Source organism: Gymnodraco acuticeps, unplaced genomic scaffold, assembly GCF_902827175.1.
Source record: "Gymnodraco acuticeps unplaced genomic scaffold, fGymAcu1.1, whole genome shotgun sequence".
Lineage (NCBI taxonomy): Eukaryota > Metazoa > Chordata > Actinopteri > Perciformes > Bathydraconidae > Gymnodraco > Gymnodraco acuticeps.
Genome location: NW_022989768.1, coordinates 4,628,473 through 4,652,928, shown reverse-complemented (window position 1 = coordinate 4,652,928; position 24,456 = coordinate 4,628,473). Strand labels below are relative to the sequence as shown.

The window sequence follows — 24,456 nt, the reverse complement described above, 5'->3', positions numbered from 1 at the left end:
TTTTTGTATGCAAAGGAAATTATATTGTGTATACTTTTTCTGATTGGGTGCTGTTTGATTGTTTAAAACAAAGGAATTGAGTGTCGACTTGAATGAATGAACGCTTTTATAACATCATACTTTTTCATCTTTGGGCTAGGAGCAAGGTTAGTATTCTCAACAAAAGGCTGAGAAACAAAGGAAGTCATTGCTGTTCAATTAAAGTCAGGTTGCATATCTAGTTTTTGTCAAGTTGATTCTAAAGTCATCCAATGTGTGGCTCCAGTCCACGCTAAAATAGTTAAAGTCTTAGCAATTCACCAAATTCGAAGACAACTGGTGAATCCTCTTTTATAGGAATGTTCCAGAAGGCGATGTTGATTGCCATGGTGCAGAGGAGCAGGCTCATGCAGCAGGAGACCCTCTGGGCACGAGTGAACGGACTACGTGAGGGAGGGTCCACGATGGACACCCAGATGTGTTCATCCCTGAAGCCTGTCGAGGTTCTAGTCTGGAAAATATTCCTAGAAGAGAAACACAGAAACCCATGATGACACTTCCTCAAGAGCTGAGTTGTTTTATTTTCGCTGTATAAAGTGAACTGACCTGAAGCTGGCAACCTCGTTGTTCTTTGCAGCATTGAAGGTTTTCTTGGTCATGTTGTCTCCATGGTCAACACTCAGCCAGCAGTTACAAAAGAAGTGAAACACCTGCCGTGTTTGGAGGTCTTGTACGGTCACCTTGTTTATATACCTTTTTATAAAACAACAAAGATGACAGATTTACCATATGGCTCAATTTATGTGGGAAATGCAAATGTTAGATAATAATCATTAAGCTCCACTTTGCAAAATAAGAGCACCCAATGGTTGCAACAGAGATAATTTGATATCATATTGTGTACTTTGTGTATTTTATTTTGAGATTTCCATTTACAACTTACTGTATGCAGTGTATATTTCCCAAAGCAAGTTGTGTTAACGCTATTATAATATCTACTATAAACTATTGCTCATTTTTATTCTCTACCAAAATGAGAGTGTATACATGTGAACAGTGAGCTGGGAGTGGAATTATATGATTAGTTATAACACGGTAGTGCTAAATTATGAGACTGGCCAGACATTTTAAGGGGTCACTGTGAAAAGCCAGAAAGGTGTCCAACAGGGAAGGCAATAAACACTTCCTGTACTCAGATCTTTAAAAAAGATACTGTTAACAGCTTTACAATGACCCCTATCAATTATCTAGGTTAGAGCTGAATCGAGCATAACAAAAGCTATGTAAATATAATGACAAGGTATAACCTTAAATCGAATAGTTCAACCCAGTCTCATGGCATTTCGTGTTCACCAACACGATTTTTAATCTATTGATTCGTGTTCACCAACACGATTTCCCCTTTTTTTCGTGTTGCACAGCACGATTTTAAAAGCAATGTATTTCTACTGGTAATGACGCTCATGGAAGCACGGCATTCGTTTGTGTCGGCTGCCCTTAAAGGCAATGTGAGCGTCCATTCTCATTGGATAACGGAGAATTGTACACCCGGAAGTAAGTATTCCCCTTATTGTCGATTGATTTTACAGTGATATCTGCACTACTCATCGACTAAAAAACACCAGATTATCCTTGTTAATGACACAACATTGATTGGTTTAAATTGTGTGCAATGCTTTTGTATTTTTCCCCTTCGATTCGGAGAAACAAATATTTTTTCGGAGTAAAGGATGGCAGAAGACACTACACTACCCAGAATCCCCAGCTATCGTTTGGACTACACCATGTGCTCTGTTTGACAAACCCCGTTTTTTTTTCACCATTCATTCCAATGGCTGGCGTCTATGTCACGTGATCTTCAAATTTCTCCCTGCAGAAGAAAAAAAACATGGCCGAACTTCGTTTTATTCTCGGTGGAAAATGCCTATTTTAAAGTTAGTTTGGCCAATAAAATGCGTTTTGATGTCATTTGATGCGAGAAATATGAGTTGTTATTTCAGATTATGTGTGCAGTGGATGTACATGATCTTTAGTTTGCTAGTTATTACGAAGATTACTTCAGGAAATTGCGTCCATTGTTACCAAGGTGGTTGCTAGGGACGCTGCTATCGATATTATTTCTGTTATGTTGTGTACCTGTTTAATGGTGTTATCTTTATTGCTACCCCCTTCCCCGTCAATGTATAGTGTTGGTCTACAGCGCAAACATATTAGTTAATAATAGTTAATAACAAAATCCGCATCTAAAGATAGCCTACGTTATTTTCCCCTGTGCAATTCCAGTCTCACATCTCACAGCACATCGTCATTAACAAACACCGGAAACAGACCGAAAACATTTTTAAAAAAAAATAATAATACTTTATTCCGAGTGTGCTTGCTTTTCTCTTTGAAAGTCATCACATAACGGCATTGTAATACACGGTTCGGCTGCATTAAATATTACATATCTGCCGTAGTTCTGTATTTATAGAGCCCTGATGAGAAGACTTCTAGACAAACATGAGGAACTGAAAACGTGACGTGGATCATAAATATATCAGCCATTAAACAACATCTTACATTTCTTTTCACACAATACGTCTCCTTGCAGTATCAACACTAATTCGGCTGACTTTTATATTTGATCCAATTGGTAGATAAGCTGTATTTACACCATAAAGGTGCACAGCTGATATAAAGGGACACCTAGTGGTTAAATCATGTTATTGAATTTCATTATTTTTATTATTAGATATTAATAGGATCCCTATAAAGTATATTCATTACTCGTTATTCTCTACTAATAGTTAATTAAAGACTGTATATAATGACTATTTTGCACATCCCTTTCAAGATTTCAAGATTTTCTAATGTTTATTGACATGGGCCTACACAACTATGGTGTAGTTATGCATTGAATGAAAAACTTGGGTCGCAGGTTCCTCAATAGTGCATTACAAGACATCTATCAATATTTGTGCATACCTCCAGCAATGTTAACTATGTTGAAGCACTTATTTTAACTGATATTATACATAATGTATTATACTCTTATAAGATGTATGTAGATATTTCATCTCCGACCTTGTCAGGTATTGAACAATCAATAAATAAAGAACACAGAATTGTTAAATATAAAACACAGAATTTGTGTGATTATACTAAATGATTTACAAATAAACACTACTGCATATTTACAACTGTTACACATGCTGATGTAACGCAAATGTTCCAACTTGGGATCAATAAAGTATATCTTATCTTAAGCTGATCGATGGCTACTGCCATATTTGCAAAATGTGCCTCTGAACCTTGACAAGTGCATGTTTCAGGCTTATCAATTAATGTAATGTAATGTAATGTTATCAATTAACAACAGGGGTCACAAACATAAGACCAGCTGTTAAATAAAGCTCTTCTGACCTTAGCTGGCATGTGTCTATATATATTAATGCTGCCCATTATGGGCACAAGCAATTTTCACCCATTTATTAATTATATGTTTTAAATTTGAGTGTTTCCTATCCCCTAAACCTCCAGGGATGTACACAGTTTAATACTGGCAACTTCTTATTATGGGAAATACGAAAACAGTCTTTTAAAACTACAACTCCCAGTAGAGACGTGCCATAGATAGAGAACATGTTGCGAAACAGAATAGCCAGCATGTGTAGTTCTGGGGACGGGGTGGGGGAGGCGGGGACGCGGTGGACCCGTTCAAATCCAGTTTTGAACAGTCTGCCGTGGTTCCATCCCATTTCAAGTGCTGTTCGAGGCTCGGCGTAACCCTCGGAGCACACTCTCCAATCACAGAGCTTGAGGACTATCACGGGGTTTGTCAAACACAGCACATGGTGTAGTCCAAACGATAGCTGGGGATTCTGGGTAGTGTAGTGTCTTCTGCTATCCTATACTCCGAAAACATATTTGTTTCTCCGAATCGAAGGGGAAAAATACAAAAGCATTGCACACAATTTAAACCAATCAATGTTGTGTAATTAACAAGGATAATCTGGTGTTTTTTAGTCGATGAGTAGTGCAGATATCACTGTAAAATCAATCGACAGTAAGGGGAATACTTACTTCCGGGTGCACAATTCTCCGTTATCCAATGAGAATGGACGCTCACATTGCCTTTAAGGGCAGCCGACACAAACGAATGCCGTGCTTCCATGAGCGTCATTACCAGTAGAAATACATTGCTTTTAAAATCGTGCTGTGCAACACGAAAAAAAGGGGAAAATCGTGTTGGTGAACAAGAATCAATAGATTAAAAATCGTGTTGGTGAACACGAAATGCCATGAGACTGGGTTGAATAGTTGGAGGTAAACATCATTTATACTTGTTTGAGCATTGACAATAGCCATTTATTGTACCGTGCACTGATCTTAAGTATAACTAAGTGTTTCAAATGCTTATCTTGTACCATGATGGACGGCCCCCAGAGTTGTCGTGCTGCAGTCGGAGGTTTCGCACTTCGCCCAGAGGGAAGGGTGTGGCCAACAGGAACATATCAACAGCTCCTCTCTCAAACACAGGCTTGTCAGGGTCTGTGAGGATGTGTGTGTCACTCTCGCCGTCTGAGCCAGTCAGCTTCACTGTCACCTACAGGAGTATGCATTGATTATTGAAAATGACTTTCATGAAATCGAACATGTTCATTAAATGCATTCAGATTCAGAATGCTCTGTACAGTGATGATCGATGCATTTAGGTGTTGTGGGAAGTTCAAACATTTAAGAATTGTGAGTTGGCTAAAAGACAACATATTCAGTAGGATAGGTTCACAATTGTTCAAGTATGTCTCAAAAGATTATATTTATATTTGATCTTGGATTGATTCACTGGCTGTCTGAAAGGTATTCAAATAAATGAATTAATCTCAAGTATACATAAATAATTTTAAGCAGATGCTGCCAAGTCAAGTCATTTGATTATTATATGTTATGTTACAGCCATATTTCAAAATGGATTAAATTCATTTTTTCCCTCGACATTCGAGACCCCAATAATGACCAAGTGGAAAAAGTTTTAAAATATTTGTTGTAAATGACTTAAAAATAAAACACAAGTATTCACACCCTTTACTCAATACTTTGTTGAAGCACCTTTGGCAGCAATTACAGCCTCAAGTCTTGAGTATGATGATACAAGCTTGGCACACCTATCTTTGGGAAGTTCCTCCCATTCTTCTTTGCAGATTGTCTCAAGCTCCATCGGGTTGGATGGGGAGCGTCGGTGCACAGCCATTTTCAGGTCTCTCCAGAGACGTTCAATCGGGGTAAAGTCTGGGCTCTGGCTGGGCCACTCAAGGACATTCACAGACTTGTCCTGAAACCACTCCTTTGTTATCTTGGCTGTGTGCTTAGGGTCGTTGTCCTGTTGAAGGGTGAACCTTGGCCTAATCTGAGGTCCAGAGTGCTCTGGAGCAGGTTTTCATCAAGGATCTCTCTATACATTGCTGCATTCATCTTTCCCTTGATCCTGACTAGTCTCCCAGTTCCTACCGCTGAAAAACATCCCCACAGCATGATGCTGCCACCACCATGCTTCACTGTAGGGATGGTGTTGGCCAGGTGATAAGCGGTGCCTAGTTTCCTCCAGACATGATGCTTGGCATTCAGGCCAAAGAGATCCATTTTGGTTTCATCAAACCAGACAATTTGGTTTCTCATGGTCTGAGAGTACTAGGTGTTCAATGGGGGCTTTCATGTGCCTTTGGCTTCCTTCTGGCCAATCTACCATAAAGGCCTGATTGGTGGAGTGCTGCAGAGATGGTTGTCCTTCTGGAAGGTTCTCCCATCTCCACAGAGGAACACTGGAGCTCTATCAGAGTGACCATCGGGTTCTTCTTGGTCACCTCTCTGATTTCGGCTGTTTTCGTAAGTCGGGAGACGAAGCGTGTCCTGTCGCCCAAACTCAATTTGTTGTGTCCCGCACCGTCGACCGTGACACGCCTTATTTGGACTGCCTGTCCCGATGCATGGCCGATTCAACATGTTGAATCGGCCATGCATAGGGTCTGGCAGTCGGACCAAACAATCACTCTGATTGGCTGTTCAGCTAGCGAATCAGTGCATGAGAAGCGAAACGGAAGTGAGGGACGTAAACAAACGATTTAAGAAGGCACACACAGACTGATATTCATTTTCATCTCATCATGGCGATCTGGAATGACGCAAACGAAGACCTGCTCATCACATTGATCCAGGAGAGGCCAGCTCTGTACGACATCACAGAGAAAAGGTACTCGAACCGAGTAGTGAAAACCGGACTCTGGCGAGAGATTGAAACGCAACTTGGTTTCTCGGGTAAGATGATCTTTTTCATCAATTGAGCTCTTTAGCAGATATTGTTGGCGTTTTATTGTTTGCCAGCGTACAGTGACGTTAACGTGAAATGTAATTTGTTATTTCAACCTTGTGTTTTGTTGTTATCTTGTTGCTAGCTGTGCAGTTTGGCACTGCATATAGATATGAATTGGACACAATGGTTACATCGTTTATTTGTGTGCTTCAGAGAAAGAGCTGAGGAAGAAGTGGGATTCTCTGCGAACCCAGTACACCCGGTACAGGAGACTTGCCCCTTCGGGTAGTTGTGGAGCACCAAAGACGGGCAGACAGCAGTGGATCATAACCAGGCTGCAGTTTGCACACGCTATTTGTTGTTGTTTATATCACGCAGTCTGTTCTTCTTCTCTGTCTTCCGGTTGTTGCCTATTTTTAATGACGAATACACACTACCGCCGCCAGCTGGTAAGGAGAGTTATTGCCACTCACGCACTGAAGTCTTTGCGGTGTGTTCCCGTGCGACACATGGCCAAGACGCAGGAGAACACCGCAACGCAACAGCCGACGTCGGCGTCGGCAAGTCCTCTGGTGACTGCTTGGTGTGTCAGGGCCTTAAGGCCCTTCTCCCCCGATGCTCAGTTTGGTTTGGGCAGCAAGCTCTAGGAAGAGCCCTGGTGGTTTCAAACATCTTCCATTTGCAAATAATGGAGACTACTGTGCTCGTTGGGACCTTCTATACTGCAGACATTTTTCTGTACCCTTCCCCAGATCTGTGCCTTGATACAATCCTGTCTCTGAGGTCTACAGTCAATTCCTTGGACCTCATGACTCAGTTTGTGCTCGGATATGCACTGTCAACTGTGGGACCTCATATAGACAGGTGTGTTCTTTTCTAAGTCATGTCCAATTAATTTAATTTACCACAGGTGGACTCCAATCAAGTTATAGAAACATTTCAAGGATGATCAGTGGAAACGGGATGCACTTGAGCTCAATTTTCAGTGTCAAAGCAAAGGGTGTGAATATTTATGTACATGTGATATTTCATTTAATTATTTTGAACACGTTTGCAAAAAAATATCTTAAAACGTTTTTGCTTTGTCATTATGGGGTATTGTGTGTGGGATATTGAGAACAAAAATGAATTTAATCCATTTAGAAATAAGGCTGTAACATAACAAAATGTGAAAAATGTTAAGGGGTATGAATACTTTCCGGATGCACTGTATAAACACAATTTTGTCAATCAAAAAAGACTCTTACATTGGCAGTAGTCCCAGCATTCTTACGATGGCCAGTTTGGACACCGATCAGATAATTGTACTGAGCGCCGGGGTGGTTGTCTTCCAGCAGAGTCATCTTCCTCTGATGTTTCAACAGAAAACATTTTGGTGAATAAATGTGAATATGTTCACAGGTGGAATGAATAACATTGCACTCTGGGTTGAAACCAGTGGTGGAAGTAGACTTACTCAAGTACTGTACTTCAGTAAAACATGTATTCTACTACATTTGGATGTCAATACTTTTCACTACACTACATTTATTTTAATTGTATACTTTGTAGGGTTGAGTATTCATACTATATGTAAATCAAATAATAACGTTGTATGCAGATGGAGTATGATTTTATTGTACAAAATGGCATGTTTATGAGGGCTGTTAATAGAGACTGACCTTAGAGCGTGCTCTGCGGTCAGAGTAGCAGGCCCACAGCAGAGTGACCAGGTAGAGACCGAAGAAGGTGCACAGCAGAGCCAGCACCACAAAGTTCTCAGACAAGGTGGAAAACAACTCTGCGGTGCGAGATAAGTCCACGTAGTTTGGCATCACAAAGAAGGAGCTCCCAAAGAGAGTGAGGTGGTTACACAGACACTGTGTTCGCTCTGGAGTGCTTTTGTCCCCCACCTGAGACGAAGAGAGTACATCACTGTGCAACTACTGGTGCTATACGAAACATTAACATGCATAACCAAAAGCAATACAAACCAGTACATCACTCTTTATAATGGTTGAAATGTACCTGGCAGCCATACGTGCTCCATGTCTCCTTCTCTACGTCCCAGTACACACACTTGGCCGTAAAAGAGTTTATCCTTAGTGTCAGACCTGGTTCCCAGGAGGAATTCAAGAGTCCGGATTCAATATACCAGACTCCACGAGTATGCTGCAACATCTCAGGGGTTATCATCCAGCGATAGCCTTCTGTTCCAAAAACCAACCAACATTACGTCATGACAAGAACCAATTGGTAGAAAACAATGAAATACTGATACATAAAAGTGGAAGCACATGCACATCAGGCAAACAATGGTAAAAGGGAGTCTGTTGATGTTTGGTGTTGGTATTATACTCACCTGGACCAGAGTGGTGCTATTGCTACAGATCTTAAAACTTGATGTGTTAAAATGATTGAAAAACCGAGACTAGGGCATGCAGCAGTGACAGTTACCTGTGAGGTTCAAGATGGTTGTGTTACTGAAGTATGTGTCGTTTGGAGGTGACCCTTCAGACAACCTAAGAACTAAGGCAACATTGGCATTGGGCTCCACAGTTAAGCAGATGGTCACGTCAGGGTCTGAGACGTTGATTGTGGTAAGTGCTTTTGTGTTTTTTTCCAAAACAATTGTACTGTTCGTTGGTATTGAAGCATTTGGATAAGGTATAAAGATCTGAGGAAACCATAAAAAGCAAATTAGTTCTTAATTAGTTTTCCTATTTAGAATCAAAACAATATGTAGGACGAAAATGCATTGTGAGAGCATTGTGCAAAAGTGAGTGTCATTTTCTTCTGGACTGTATGTTATGTGAATTGGTGTTCTTAAGTCTTTGACCATGTGTGCATATTATTGTGTATTTTAAAGATGAAAACAACATTTTCTTCTTAAGAGTAGTATATTCATCACTCTTTCTCCCCATGTTCATGTGATGTACATGTCAATCTGATTTCTGCTGTAATCAAGAATTTCACTGAGAGGCTCTGTTAAGGTATCTTAATGTTTAATTGTCTGCTTGTGATTCACAACATTGTGCAAACAGGACCTTAGCTTGCAACCTAAATCCAAAAACATTAGCACTGTGGTACAAATGACAAAACCCACTTTTCATGTTGGCTTTACCTCTACCATCTCTGACAGGTTTGACAGATGTATTTCTTTTTTATTATTACTAAGTAAAAGGCTGCAAACAGTTCCTGAGATTTGGACATCAGTTGGATGTGGATTCTTTGTGAATGTAGCCATCTAACAAAGAGAAGAGCTCTGATGAAAAGGCTGTATATTACAAGGAAAATAAAGTCACACACAAAACATGATGATAACACACACAGACCTGTGATTTGATACTGTCGTATCCTCCAAGCTGACTCTTAAGCGCTGCAAATGAGGGTAGTTTGATGAACGCACCATCTTGCTCTGAACCCAACACAGCATTGCCTAGTTCGGCAGGTGTGTGACTAAAAGTAGGGAAATAAAATGTAGAATATGTCTTTTACTATATTTATTTGTTGTCCTTTTGTACTACCTCTGTAAAGCGACTTTGAGCACCTGTAAAAGCGCTTGCAAAATAAATGTATTATTATTATTTAGAATATACAGTAAATTAGTTTTTACTTGCTGCCATATTGATATAGTTGTAAATTAGTGAAAAGTTGCATATGTGTTTGTCATAATTAAGCGATACTCTGAAAGAAGAGACCTACCTGCTTTGATAGATGATGCCTGTTGGGTGCCTGATGATAAATTGCTGGGGGTATTTTGAAACCACCAGCTCTGAGATTATGCGAAAGATCTCAAGGACTTGCTCAAACAAAGACTGGAGAGAAAAAATGCACTGTAAGAGACATAATAACGACAAAATGTCCATGATTGCCTAATGCAGTACTTACAGTAGGGTTTGGGTTGGTCTTGATGTCACATTTGTTCATGGAGAGAAGGAGGATGCCGGTGCTGCATTTGATTATTTTATTAACAGTGTCATTGTCTGGCAAAATAGAGTCATCAAGCAGCTTCACAGTGCCAAGCAACAAATACTTAATGAACTCGTCCTGTGAAAGTAAAAAAAGACAATCAATTAAGGTGCAATGATAGCATAAAACGAAAGGTGAAAATTGCCTCAATAATAATGCAATATTTTCGACAGGCTTTCCAAAGTGAAGGTGCCCACCCTGTTTTGGTTTGTGGGCTCATCTGCTGTTCTTTCCATTCGCAGTAGTTCTTCTTCTGCTGCCTGTCACGGAAAAACAGCACTTGTGAACTTTAAGGTACAATTAAATAACTATTAGTATTCAAAGGTTTTCATGATTCAAGGGTAAAACAGACTATGTGAAATAAGGACGCATCTCTCACCAGGAGAAAGCTATCAATATTTGCAACAGATGCCAGCATGTCAGATAAAAGAGTCCTTTTGGGTCCTAAAAAAGAGTGTTGGAGCAGTAGAGAAAAAACGTTTTTATGACTGTTCCATACTTTCATAGTTAATTGAAATGATGAGATACATCATGTTTCAAACTTACGAGATCTGGTTGCATGACTTGACACCATTGTGTTCTGAAAAGAGAACATGAACAAAACTCACATTTGAGAATAGAGTCTTGATTTTAATTTGGCTTCTTATTGACTGAACTGTTTCTCTTACCTTTGTGTTTGAGGCAGACCACTCATCTTAAAAACAAGAATGACACTTATAAAAGACAGCCTATTGCACACTATTGAGTATAAAGTGAAATAAAAAAAATAAAACTGTAATAAAACTTCACTCAGTTGATATCTAGGAAAAGAAAGGCAAGGAAAGACAAGAAAAGAAAAAGGTAAGGACGGAGTAAGGCTATAGGGATAAGGAGGCTGTTGTTGCATACTGTGTGTGCAGAGAGATCCTCGTCTCTGGTTGCAGTCGGGTGTTAAGATGAGCTGAAAAGGATCCAACTTTATGTAGGTACAGTTTTCCTTTGAAACTTCAGCGTTTTCTGTTTTGGAAAACAAATGTGGGTACATAAACACGCACAGAGAAAAACTCTTAGCAAAGCTTAATTATTGGGACATTTCTATGAGAAACAATTGTGTGACCTTTAACAGAGTGAAGAAAATCAGATTGGTCTGAACCTATTCACTAATCTGTAATTTATCAAAGAGTCTGTTAGATGTCAAACAAAAGTGAAATATCTCTTACACCCAGAGCGCAGTGTTAAGTCTTTAAATTGCTTGTATTTTCTAAACAACAATCAAAAACACTTTTAATGAGATTCATGCCTGATAAATAACTCAACAAATAAATGTCATTTTAATTTACTTTAAAAATGTTGGTCTGATTTTTATCCCAAGAAATATTTGTACATGATAATGAATGAGAGCTAATAAGAATGTGGGGGTTACTATTACTTGTGCAGACGGCTTTAAAGGATATGAAAAATACATAATTAAAAAAACAGCGTGCTGCCAATATCCTGAAATATTTTGTAAAGGTTTGTGCCTTCATTTTAATATTTCAAATGAAACCGAGCCTTACATTAAGGGATCATTTATTTTGTGAATACATTTAGCTTATAGTGAGTTACATTTTAGCCACATGGCCTCTAATAATTAATAACATGTTTAACTATCAAACACTTTGCATGTAAAGCCTGGGACAGGAGATCTCAAACATACAAGAGTCTCAAGCGAAAAACACAATTAACTATTAAAGAAAAATACACCAACAAAAGAAATGCAGCGTGGGTGTACTTTACTCACTTGTGGTGGGTTCCCGGTGCTGCCCTTGGACCCCCTCCCCCAGCCACCAGGTGAAATTGCTGATGTTTCCCTCTCTGGAGATGTTCTTCAGGAACATTTGTATCGGGCTGTTCACCACCTTAAAGAGATCCCCTCCTCGGTTTGCACAGCTGCTCCTGGCTTGGGACCAGGTTTCAGATCCCCTAACAAACTCAAAACAGACATTTCTGAATACAAATTGACACTGCACAGAGAGGTCGTTGCCTGTAAAGGCGTCAGAGTTTTCTGGTAAAAACAAAAATCCAACTGAAAGACAAACAAAGACAGATGTTTGCAGTAAGGTGCCCATAGTTATTATAATGTACAGAGCTAAATCACATAGTGCTGAATGAGCTGTGGATGGATCTGAGCAAGATCACTTCCGTCTTTCACATGGAAATGAGAGAGCTTCCTCCAGAAAAACTCTGCATGTGTCCTCAATATATTAGGGAAATCAGTAAAGACACTCAAACAAGATGCAAAGTGAAGTTGGCATCACCAAAGCTCACACAATCTGAACTTCCCATACTGACAAAGAGCTCATTTCAACTTTGTTTTGCTCCTCACATGAAAATAATTATACATGTTATATGTACTATGATCATCATTTCTTGAGAACGAAAGTCTTATTCTCACATGAAATCACCCTTACTACTAATTACCTTTATATCACAGCTTGACAAGCACCTCCACTTTAATGCATGACCAACATCTCTGCCCCGCTTTTCACACACTCCACTCATTGGTGGAAATACTACTGGCGGAAATATCGCGAGAGTATGTGAAGGAAGCTGATACCGCCGGTGTCCGTGTAACATGTTACGAAATGCATGTCCTTTAATTTAATGACAGAAGAGCGTCCATGGCGGGGCATATGAAGGTAATTCCAGAGACGATCTAACATTGTATGTTATGAAGGACAATCAGATAATTGGAAAATTCTCCACGAAACTTGATGTGACCGTTTCTTGTTTGCTAGCTCGGTTGCTCAGCCTAAACGTAATGTTAAACCACGAAACACCTCAAGTTAGCTTTGCTTTCTTTGCATACTGAAACACATGCTGTGGGGTGTTTTGCCCTTTGAAAATAACGTGTAAGGTCTCTAAGTCAGTGTAAGAAAACTGCATAACGACAGAGGTTTAGGGTTATGATTTTACGAGTATGCAGCTCTTACTGAGACTAAAGTCTTAGCCCCCTACACATTGTAGCCAACATCTAGATCTAATTACTAACAACATAGGTGAACTTTATCTATGTACATTCACTTTAGTAGCCTAATGTACTTATTATACTTAGTATAATTTGAGACACGTTTAGCCCACCTTAATATTTGGTTGTATGCTACTTTATAAGCTATAGGAGAGTGGGGTAAGTAGTGCCAATTTTTACTTAAAGTACCTTTAAAGCAAGGGGATTACAGTAATGCCTCCAACTAAAATATGTACATATAGTTTAGGATGTTGTGCATCCCTGGGAACAATCACTTCGGATCTTAAATAAACTGTTTGAGAAATATAGCTTTAGAAAAAAAAGTGGTTTTGTGGCACACCGGTGCGGGGTAAGTTGTGCCATTAGAGACAATACACCGGGGTAAATTGTGCCATTGATAATTGAAGTAAAACAGATAATTTTAATCTCACAAACAATAATGCTATATAAAAGCAAGACAAATTCAATACAACATTATTTATTTAAAGTTTTAACAACATCAAAGGCCACTTTTCTATAACAAGGCCTATGAACACTTAACATCCTACTTGTCCAATGCTGCAGGGAAATATGAACTTCTGTTCCCTTCTGGCTGTACCACCACGTTTTGTGGTGTGGCCAATTTGCTTAAACAAGGCCTAGCGCCACATGAACACATACTCAGAACAAAATTAAAATTCCAAAATGAGCACCTAATCATCTGCAAATCATCTGCATCTGAATCTCTTCACAGATTCGGCCTACTGAACATCCCACTTGTCAATGCTGCAGGGGAATGTGAATTTATACTCCCTTCTGGCTGTACCACCAAGTTTTTGTGGTGTGGGTAGTTTCTTGAGCACATCACCTCTAGGGATGACTCCTTCATCATTCTCTCTAAATGTGAAGATGGGCTTTCCATCAACAGACCTCTTACAACTTTGCTTCAGAAACTTTGCACTGATCTCGTCACCTTCAACATTCTCCACCAATCCAACATAGTTATAGGATTTGGATTTTTTACCTGCAAACTTCACAATGACAAAGTCACCAGTAGACAGATCCTTGTCACCATCATCATCATCACTCTGGACATCTGAACTCTCATAATGAGTGGCATCGCTAAGTGGAATCGGAAAGTCACTCTCTTCTGAGCTACTGGAGAGCACTTTCTTTTTGGGCTTGGTTGGTTTTGACCCTTTCAGAGCCCCCTTCTTATTTCCACTCCTTTTCTTCTTTTCAGCCCGTTCCTTTTCTCTGCTGTGTGTCTTCTCCAGGCCATCTTCTGCCTCATCATTGGTGGTGGAGCTTTCTTCTGAGCTACTGCAGGGCTCGACATTAAGGACTGCCCGATGGCCCGGGGCCATCTAGTATTTAGCTCGGGCAAAGAAGCCTCACCTGCTGGCTGCCCGATCGGGCAATCTATTATGCCAGTATCATGCAGCTCGCGGATCCAGTAATGAGTGACCCGACAGTAAAACTAAACATATCTATAACTAGTTTAGGTAGTTTGAGAGGTAATTAAAATAGCTATGTGTGATATTCTAACCTGAAGTGTGTGTTTTGTTCCGCTCGCAGCTGCAGGTGATTATGCAGAACTGCTTGTCGACTCGTCAGCAGCAGCTGATCTCTCTCTCCCGTCAGATTAGACTTCACTCGCGTTTATGTCCATATCGATCAGATCCAGCTAGTTCTAGCTAATGATAGGACTACCTGCTTATTAAAAGATACCTGCACAATAAGTGTCGCTATGCAACCGGGTGAGGCCACAAAGTATAGCGCAGCATTATGCATAGTTTACATGCCCACCGGAACCCCGAGGCATTACCAACAGATCAACGCACAATCAACCCACACAGGACATCTCTTTCTCCACATTAAAGGTGGGGTAGGTAAGTTTGAGAAACCGGCTCGAGATACACTTTTTGTTATATTCCATGGAATGCTCTTAACATCCCGATAGCAATGAATATCTTAAGTGCTTTGACAAAAAATCCTTTAAAAAATGTCATCTGTGGAAGCCGTAGTACTGTAAAAAGCACGACCAATCATTTTAGCCGGCCCGGCTAAAATAACTGGATGGCCTACCTGCCTGTCAGCTTTCCATCTGTGCACAAACTTATCTCGTGCCCTCATTGGTCATGTGCGCGTTCGTGTGTGTTGGAGGAGGGGCTCTGTAAGGAAGTGGCAGATTTTTTTCTGGCTGTGTATTTTCAAATTCTAGTGCACTCGAGCTGGTTTCTCCAAAATTACCTACCCCACCTTTAAGTGTTAGACATTAGAATTGACTCTTCTTGTCTGTCACATAAGTGGCGCAACTGAAGCGGTATTGCGCAACTGAAGCGGTATTGCGCTAAAGGGAAATTATTTTGACCGGACATTTTGACCGAAGAGATTTAGATTTGCCGGCTAACGGGAACTCTGACGTCGCCATTTTGTGTGCTTCGTGGATGCGCTCAGCTCCTCTCGACTGCCGCTCGGTCAGCTTCCGGATGAGGAGGCATTCGTTCGACCAACTTACAGTAGATAACATTACAAACATTTTTAGCAGGGGCCATAATAGTGTAAATAATGTTTGTTTTGGCATTAATGACTGAATGTAATGTTTTCTACTTTTTTCCATCTGGGAAGGCATTTGCCTTCATCAGATGGAAAGTGTCTTGACCAACAACTTCAGTATTTCTTATAGCAGGGCATGCAAGCAAGCAAACACAAACAAGAACAAACAAACAAGTGAAATTAAGAATAAAATTGAAATTGTATAATATTGTGGTGGTTCATCTTATAATTCAGTCTAGAGAATGCACCAGACAGCATCTAAGACCTGCAAAAATCTAAATTTTCTAGGAGGACGGAGGCCCCCCAAACCCTTCGTGCCATTTTGTCCGCGCGCATTTTTCAGGGCAATCTCTATTGGGCTCAGGGCCATCTGTAAATTAGCTTAGATGGCCCAAAGGGCCATCTCCCAAAATCCTTAATGTCATGCACTGTACTGTACACAGCTGTTTTCTTCTTGGTTTTGGTTTGATTTGCAGCTTTCAGAGCCCTTTTCTTCTCTCAAAAGCCAGTTCACGGCATTTCATGACACCTATGCCATGAAACATTGCTGCTAGTGTCTTAATATGGTCAGCCAGCTCTTTCTCCATGTTCTCATTGAAGACTCGTTTGGCGACTGCTGTTCTTTCATAGCCTGGCTTTGTTACTTCTCCTATTTTTTTCTTATCCATATATTTTTTTATGGTCATCCTGCAGATCTTCATCTCCTTTCCAACCTGACGTATGGTCTTCCCCTGTTGCACCTCTTTCACTGCTCTTTCCAACTCCTCAAGAGGAGTTGAAACCCTGTCTGTCTTCCTTTTGTATTTGCGTGGCATGATGGATTTTGGTCTAAAATTAAGAATGTCACATAGTTTTAGTGATCAAATGTAAGAATACAATGTACAATAACAATAAAATACAATAAAGTAATATATAGTAAATAATCATAAGTTGGCCCTTTGGCACAAATCACCCCAAGCCCACCATTTTGAAAAAAATACATCCCCCAGCTGTTTTGAGCTAGCATCATGCTAACTGTATAGACTCATGGTGTAGCTTACTAAAGCACTAAAACATGTGTGTACTGTTTTCAAAGTTGTCTAAATTGTTCAAACACAGCAATCAAAAAACCTTGATCATAGAAATGTTACTTTGGAGGGCAACAAATTGTTTTTTGAACTTAAATGTGCTTACCTCTCAAGCCATGTGTCTCCCTTCTTTGCAGGATGATTGAAATGGATGCCTCTTCAAAAATATGTGGTCACATGACCAAGTTCTTCTATGGTTTTCTAGATAACAGGGGTGGCAATACTTGCAATTACCCCACTCTCCCCATAGATCATAGACGAAATTAGCTCTGAGAGGGACGATTTTATACTTAAAAGTATTTTCACTTCATGTTAATACCTTATACTTTAACTTCAGTAATATTTTAAAGGCAGGAATGTTAACTTGTAATTCATTTGTTTTTAAGTATTTGTTTACTGTGGTAACCATGGTAAGGAGGGACTCATGACATGGAAGATTTGTAAAGAAATTCAATTAAAAACACAGATTTTCTTCTTTAAAATATGAATATAAAATGAAACGGATGTGTCCTACTTGTCAAGTGTAATAATGCAATTCAGCATTCATTTGTAAACATTAAGTCACACGACATGGAACTTAGACTTTTAGAGAAACTGCTAACATTTTGTTACAATTTCCATTTACAATTTAAAATAACTAAAATCCTAAAATGTCATAAAGGTCTTTAAAGTACATTATTTTAGTAGCTTGTGTAAGTATAGCCTAGTTGACACAGCTTAATTGGAAACGATGCCAGAAGAAGCATACTGATGGTGAGTCATTGGTGTAGTCGCCAAGTAACATCACCAGCGTCAGACATTTTCTACAGTATTTGTCAGAGACCAAAAACAAAGCTAATACTATGGGAATATTGCATAAACATTTGCTATGTGGACAGAAACACAACCCCAAATGCATGATAATGTGACTGTTGGATGTATAGATAAGCAAAACGTTTGCTATATCAAATGAATGAATAATGATCTGTCAACATTGGGTCAACAACTCCAATAGACCTTTTAACAAAACACAGTTTACAACAAAGGGTATTGTGGAAGCTGTGTCACTGCAAACATGTTGTCATTAAACTATTGGCAGCCTATTCACAGTAATTAACGTCTGAGATGAGTTCTTTGAAGGCACAGTCTTATGTTTTCATTTTTGTTGCTCTTGTCAACAGAAGCAGTTCAAGGACGCATTGAAGATCATCAGCTCGGGTAGCTTTCTGTTTGCCTCCTACCTCACTGCAGTGGGAGATGAACGTTTCTATGCCAATCAGCTGATGCCCCTGCTGCAAAAGTGTGTGGGGGCAGAGACGGCGCATGTGTTGGCAGTGAAGATGATCGGTCTGGGGCTGGTTCCTCTGAACCGCTACCAGGACCCCGCATCATTGGTAAGCATATAACATCACTGTTTAGTCACATCACTGTCCATTGATCCTAGACATCGTGAGACTTATTTCCGTTTGTTTTTATGCATCCACAGGAAGTGAATGTCCTGGGTTTAAAGTTCAAAAACCCAATTGGGATTGCGGCGGGCTTCGATAAGCACGGAGAGGCCGTCGATGGGTTGTACAAGGTCGGATTCGGCTTTGTTGAAGTGGGCACAATCACTCCCAAACCTCAGGAGGGGAACCCCAAACCACGTGTGTTTCGACTCACTACAGACCAGGCCATAATTAACAGGTAAGTTTCCGATATGCTAAGGGAAGGGGTCGCCATTCTGAGGGTGTGTTCATCTGAATAATTAAAAAAACAATTACATGTAGGGCTTGGCAATATGGTTGAAAATAATGTGGCACGTTGACACAATCAATTTATACGGTGCTTTTCACATATGATTTGCATTACGCCATTGGTGGATCATGTAGATGCTAATTTTTTGTTGCCATCATTATTGTAGAAATTCATTCATTTAAAAAAAATTATATTTATCCACAATGTTCAGTTGATTGACACCCTACTTTGTGTAGATTCTCATAAATAATTCACTTTATTTATATAACTTTAAGGAGCCTAATTAATCTTTGTCTGTTTTAAAATCCTTAAAACTGAAAACAGGAGCAGGGTAAGGTAATGTTACTGTAAACTGTTCTTCTATACATCTTTCAGTATGCTCAGAGAGATTATGCTACCTTCAGGTTACTGAAAGGTTCACATTGATACAGCTTTGAATAGGAGTTCATAGGTTTACCTCTTCTCCTTTTCAGATTGAATTGGCAACACTGACTTTAATGAGCTCAATGAAGCAAAGCTTTATGCAACAGCTCTTTCCTGCATTTGTTTTTTTCCCTGTCAATTATACATGGTAATTTGTATTCGTGAGGTATTGCATCAGACAATTCAATGAATTAAAGATTTGCTAGTGGAGCTTGACAAATGACAAATCTAATCTAAATTATTCCATATTGGAAACATATTTGGTATGTTATGGTTGTAGTATTAAGTGCACTTGATTGAATTCCTTCGAAAGGATGACCTAGTTACATATCATTTATAAAGCTGTACAATATTGACACAATATTATCTTTGGACAGTGCGTTCACTCATGTATATACAGTATAGCACATGCAATGTGTATAATGCAAAGATAAATATAATATTCTCTCAGACATATTACAATATATTATTCATATAGTATCATGCAGATATACTGACAAATAAGAGCAGACCAGCCTGGAAGCTGCAAAAAGAGTTTGTATTTTATAACAAAACACAAAGACAATTCATTAAACTAACTTAATAGCTCATAAGCATATTCCTTAAAAGGACCAAACACATTTCTATTCCTAAGAGGGAAATTAAATAATTGTAATAAGATGTTGTGAGGGAGGTGTGTGGCGCAGTGGGTTGTGCCTTGGTGTTCGGATCAGGGGGTCACAGGTTCAAACCCCACTGCAGTCAGCATGTCGTTGTGTCCCTGGGCAAGACACTTCACCCCAAATTGCTCCTGTGGGGATTGCCCACAGTGTTGAATGTATGTAAGTCGCTTTGGATAAAAGCGTCTAACAAGTGACATGTAATGTAATGTTCACATCATTATTCGTTTAACACACACTTTGGTTATTATTATTATAAGTAATGAAAAATATCTCATTATTTATATTTGTAAGTTGATATTTAAATAGTTGTTATTGTATATGTGTGTGTGTTACTCAACAGGTATGGATTCAACGGCTGTGGTTTGGCCGAAGCTCAACAGAGGCTGAAGGCCAGGGGCGACACACAGCAACAGCAAAGTAAAGGTTAGCAGTTATTACTAAAACCTGATATAAGTCTATCTTTTATATTTTAACAAAGGAAGCCATATACTAAATTGAGTATTTAATTAAATACACTTTTCTTTTCTATTTGAATGATATAAGCGTGTCCTTGTCTCACATTTATTCTGTCTGATCCATACCTGCTTAAAGCTCATTTAGCACATCAGCAGCCTCTGCCACAGTTGGGTCATTTGTCTGACGATGCAGCCTTTGTTTGTGTTTGTCTCAACCTTCCTGTGTGTGTTTGCATATGTGTGTGTGTGTCTGTGTTTATAGCTGGCTGTCCCCTGGGCATCAACCTTGGGAAGAACAAGCTGTCCCGTGACGCAGGAGCAGATTACATGGAGGGGGTGCGGGTGCTTGGCCCGCTGGCTGACTACCTGGTGGTCAACGTCAGCAGTCCCAACACGCCGGGTCTCAGGGATCTACAGGGGAAGGAAGAGCTGCACCAACTCCTACAAACGGTGGGACTGTCCAAACATTGAATTACTTTCTGGTTTTTAACCTTGCACTGATACAAAATCTGATGACATTGACATTTTATCATCTGGCCCTTTTGTTTAGCCTTTCCCCTTGAAAATTATAGAGTTTAATTCAATTTACATGTATAAGAAAGTTATCATATCAAATGGCCAGTCTTAGCCTTACTAATAAACAATTATCAACAACTAATTTATTTTATACAGTATACACAACATTAACAAAATAATCTTTAAGCAACAAAACTAGTTTGCACAAAATCATGGAGTTAAACTAGTCGAGCTAGCCTTTGCCCCTCATAAAATAAGACATATCTAACAAAAAAACAAAACGGGGAATAAATAAAGAAAATTGGACTAGCCCAGCTGGCAGTCAAATTCAAACTCAAGCATTACTGTTTTTGTTTTATCTGATCAGCTTATATATGATTTATGTATGATGGTTTAAACAGTAACGTAACACTTAACTTAACACGCAAGCTACAGCGTTGGGATTCAAATGTGTTAAATGGATTCAGAACAGGATTCATATTCATTCATCCAACCCTATCGTGTCAGGGTTTGAAAGCAATGTTTAGAATTTGTAAATGGGATGTTTTTAAGCTTACATGATGTTCAATTGTTCATAAGAAAGCTATTTTTTTAAGGCTTACAGCACAGTTCACAGTGTTTCTTGTTTTCTATAGTTGCTCTCTGCCCTGTTAGCTGATATACTCACATGCTCATCGATCTGCTCAGGTGTTGAAGCAGCGCGACGCCCTGCAGGGAGAACATAAACCCCCGGTCCTGGTGAAGATCGCGCCTGACCTCACTGCCCAGGACAAACAAGACATCGCTGATGTTGTCACTGAGGTTGGACGCTTTTGAATGATTGATTAAATGTAATTGAGGATTTAAGAAAGCATATGATATACTTTAAGAATCACAGATAAAAACACATTGGAGCCTTAGGCTTAATCCCACAAATTTAAGATTGAATTCAGATTGGATTGTTTATAGTTTTACCTTGGAAAGATACATTTCTATTTTGTATTCCCGAATGTTCATTTGGTTGACAACAAATATACCAGAATCAATACTTTTCAACTTTGCATGTACTTGGATAAAATAACATCCTGAATAGGTGGTTTAATAAAAAGATATCTTTCTAAGATGACAGGACTGACAGTGTGAGTTACCTACAGTAAATCACATGCTCTTATGCAAACCACACACACCCTACGCCAGGGTGCAGTCACCTTCTGTTTTAAATGGAAGCTGGTTTGCTGGGAAGATAAAAGTTCAATTATTAAAATATACCCATTAGTTGTAGAAAAATGGCAATACACTTTATTTGAACTGCCTCTTTCAAAGCAAAGTTACAAAGGACTTAACAAGGCAAAGAAATATGAAATAGTTCAGTCCTAGAATTTAAATAAAACTATAAGCAAATAAGGTGCAGAAAATTAATTTGAATTAATTCAGTGAAATAATTATATTTTTTAAAGGCTTTCAAAGCCTTTTTAAAATAATAATAATAATGTTTTACAAGTCACAGTTACACATTCTGCTAACCTCAGATCATCAGGCAAAGCTTTTTAGTGGAACATTTTAGCAACTGCTCAGCTAAAGACGCTCTAACTTGCGTTTGACTGCTACCAGGGACATTAAACTAATATAATTTCATTTTGCCCAACAATCTTATGATAAATCATATAATCATATACTTGCTTTATTCAGCATCACTAGAACACATGTTTGCATTTACAAGCATTTGGCTGCTTTCTGCCTCTTTATTTACTTCAAAATTCTGAGTGGGGTGTTTTTGTGCTCATTGGAGCGAGGAGGAGAAAGGCCTAATGGAACTGATGTCCTGGCAGGAACAGAAAGCTACATTTGAACTGCTCTCTGTTGTGGTCACAGTTAATTTCACATTAATGGTCTTACTCATAATTGCCTGCATACACACATATTGTATGTTACTCACTTGCCTTTTTTGTTTTTTTCTCCTGATTATGCAGCTGGCAGTGGATGGTTTAATGGTGTCTAACACTACGGTGTCCAGACCGGAGACGCTCCAGGACTCTCAGAGGTCTGAGGCCGGCGGGCTGAGTGGGCAGCCTCTCAGAGACCTCTCTACCACCACAGTGAGAGAGATGTACCACCTCACCAAAGGTGCTTCCTTACACGCCTACATTTTCTGTATATATGTATTTTTACATTTTCTTAATCAACTCATTATGAGGAAAGTACACATAAAATACACTTATTTTACTCTTTTTAAATGTGTTTAGGTAAAGTACTAATCATTGGAATTGGTGGTGTGGCCAGTGGGCAGGATGCTATGGATAAGATCCGTGCCGGTGCGTCGCTGGTTCAGCTTTACACAGCTCTGACCTACCAGGGTCCGCCTGTAGTGACCAAGATAAAAAGAGAGTTGGCGCAACTTCTTAAGTGAGTAAATGGTATTTCTTTCATGAAGTCAGGGGAAATCTTTTAATAGTAGTTTAAGGTTTTTAGAGTGGTTCCTTCAAAAATGAAATGGTTATTCTGGGGTATTAAAGCATTGGTCTTATTATTAGAACATAGTATTAACATTTACAATCCCCACATGAGCTGCTGAAATCTGAGACTGCAGCTCTTTAAAGTGGACAGGGCCACACATACAAGTAATCAGACAATCTGACAAGAACATCCAAACTTATTTTATACAATGAAAAGGAATGGTCATATTAGTACCAAAACGTTCCTGTTAGAAAAAGTCAATACACTTCAAAAAAACGATTTCCTGGTTCAACTTTGAGCTACCGTAGATGTAGTTGTTGTACTTGCTTAACATTTCTGATTATTATGGATACTTCAAATAAATCACTTTTGGATTTGCCTCCATTACAAATGGTTAGAGAGTCTAGCTACAAACTCTGTAACCATATTGCCCAATTTGACTTTATTTAGCCACATGTCTCAAGAACTCAGTAATTACTTTGGGTTTTCAAAACTGATGGGAAATTTGAGCCCAAGCTATGTAAAAAGACGACGATAGACCAATGTTGTTTAAAAATCACCAGCGTTTCCTGAGTGATACTTGAAATAAATGGCTTTTCTTTGCTATTATATTTCAATTTGCCATCTTTCAATTGTGGAAACATCCATTTCATTCTCAAACCAATATATTCTCTTTTTTTAATTTATTTTTTTAAAGGGAACAGGGGTTCAGCAGTGTATCAGAGGCGGTTGGAGCAGATCACAGGGGAGCAGATGGGTCAACACATTAAATGCTACACAGCACCTGTAGCTGCCATCTCGTCCAATCAGGCAACATGATCCTCAACTTTTCCTGAACTTTGCTGAATGCTGAGGATTGTCTGTCCGTCCGAGTGATTTCAAGGATGAGATATGGTCTGAACTGGGAGCTATTGAAACCATATTTTAGGTACTTGTGGCGATAAAATTCTGAATGCACCAAATCTCACCTTTACTTGAACATATCAACAACGTTGTAATTAAAATATTTTTTGTTTTAGAAAGAAGCTGAGGTTTGTTTGTGTTAGTAACACGTTCTTCATTTGTTACAGTGTAACACATTGTCCATCTTATTGTCCATCTATAAGAGCCTTGCTAAACAGATAAATCACAACATTTTCCAGTTGTTTGATTCAGGTGGTTTGAACCATCTTTTCATACGGCAGTGACGCTGCTGTTATGACGGGCAGTGACGCTGCTGTTATGATGGTTTCATTGTGGGAAGAACTGCAGAAATCTTTTATTGAGAGAAATGTTATTTGTCTGACAAGAGTTTCATCAACTGACCCTTCCTCCTTATCTGCAGCAGGAGCAAACAGTCCATTGACAATGATTCCAAAGATGTTTAGCCTTGGAATACAAAGAGGAATTTGCCATGTTCCTGACAGCAGTATATAAATACGTTCAAGTCTTTTAAGGCTGA

The 24,456-nt window shown here is 39.2% G+C and overlaps 2 protein-coding genes across 4 annotated transcripts in view; one reads left to right on the top strand and one right to left on the bottom strand.

The window, feature by feature from the left end:
- LOC117546681 (polycystic kidney disease protein 1-like 2) overlaps positions 1-16,940 on the bottom strand; it is a 21,200-nt gene extending 4,260 nt beyond the window's left edge. The window contains exons 1-18 of the mRNA XM_034217002.1: positions 16,917-16,940; positions 11,979-12,160; positions 11,108-11,215; positions 10,888-10,913; positions 10,766-10,799; positions 10,599-10,663; positions 10,417-10,479; positions 10,139-10,297; positions 9,953-10,065; positions 9,583-9,706; positions 9,372-9,494; positions 8,705-8,924; positions 8,276-8,457; positions 7,930-8,160; positions 7,516-7,617; positions 4,389-4,567; positions 586-732; positions 301-503 (exon numbers count right to left, since the gene is read on the bottom strand). Coding sequence (XP_034072893.1) covers positions 301-503; positions 586-732; positions 4,389-4,567; positions 7,516-7,617; positions 7,930-8,160; positions 8,276-8,457; positions 8,705-8,924; positions 9,372-9,494; positions 9,583-9,706; positions 9,953-10,065; positions 10,139-10,297; positions 10,417-10,479; positions 10,599-10,663; positions 10,766-10,799; positions 10,888-10,913; positions 11,108-11,215; positions 11,979-12,075 — 2,176 coding nt within the window. The 5' untranslated portion in view covers positions 12,076-12,160; positions 16,917-16,940. The remainder of the gene's footprint in view (positions 1-300; positions 504-585; positions 733-4,388; positions 4,568-7,515; positions 7,618-7,929; positions 8,161-8,275; positions 8,458-8,704; positions 8,925-9,371; positions 9,495-9,582; positions 9,707-9,952; positions 10,066-10,138; positions 10,298-10,416; positions 10,480-10,598; positions 10,664-10,765; positions 10,800-10,887; positions 10,914-11,107; positions 11,216-11,978; positions 12,161-16,916) is intronic.
- On the top strand, positions 12,736-24,456 carry dhodh (dihydroorotate dehydrogenase). Of its 3 annotated transcripts, none has more exons than XM_034217031.1 (9): positions 12,736-12,876; positions 17,971-18,183; positions 18,276-18,475; positions 19,952-20,028; positions 20,329-20,516; positions 21,270-21,383; positions 22,532-22,685; positions 22,805-22,964; positions 23,713-24,456. In XM_034217031.1, the coding sequence occupies exons 1-9, from the start codon at positions 12,859-12,861 to the stop codon at positions 23,783-23,785; spliced, it is 1,197 nt and encodes a 398-aa protein (XP_034072922.1). In that variant the 5' UTR covers positions 12,736-12,858; the 3' UTR covers positions 23,786-24,456. The 3 variants fall into 3 exon arrangements, with proteins under 3 accessions (XP_034072922.1, XP_034072906.1, XP_034072913.1); XM_034217015.1 differs by having other exon boundaries at positions 19,952-20,034; XM_034217022.1 differs by having other exon boundaries at positions 12,781-12,876; positions 17,974-18,183; positions 19,952-20,034.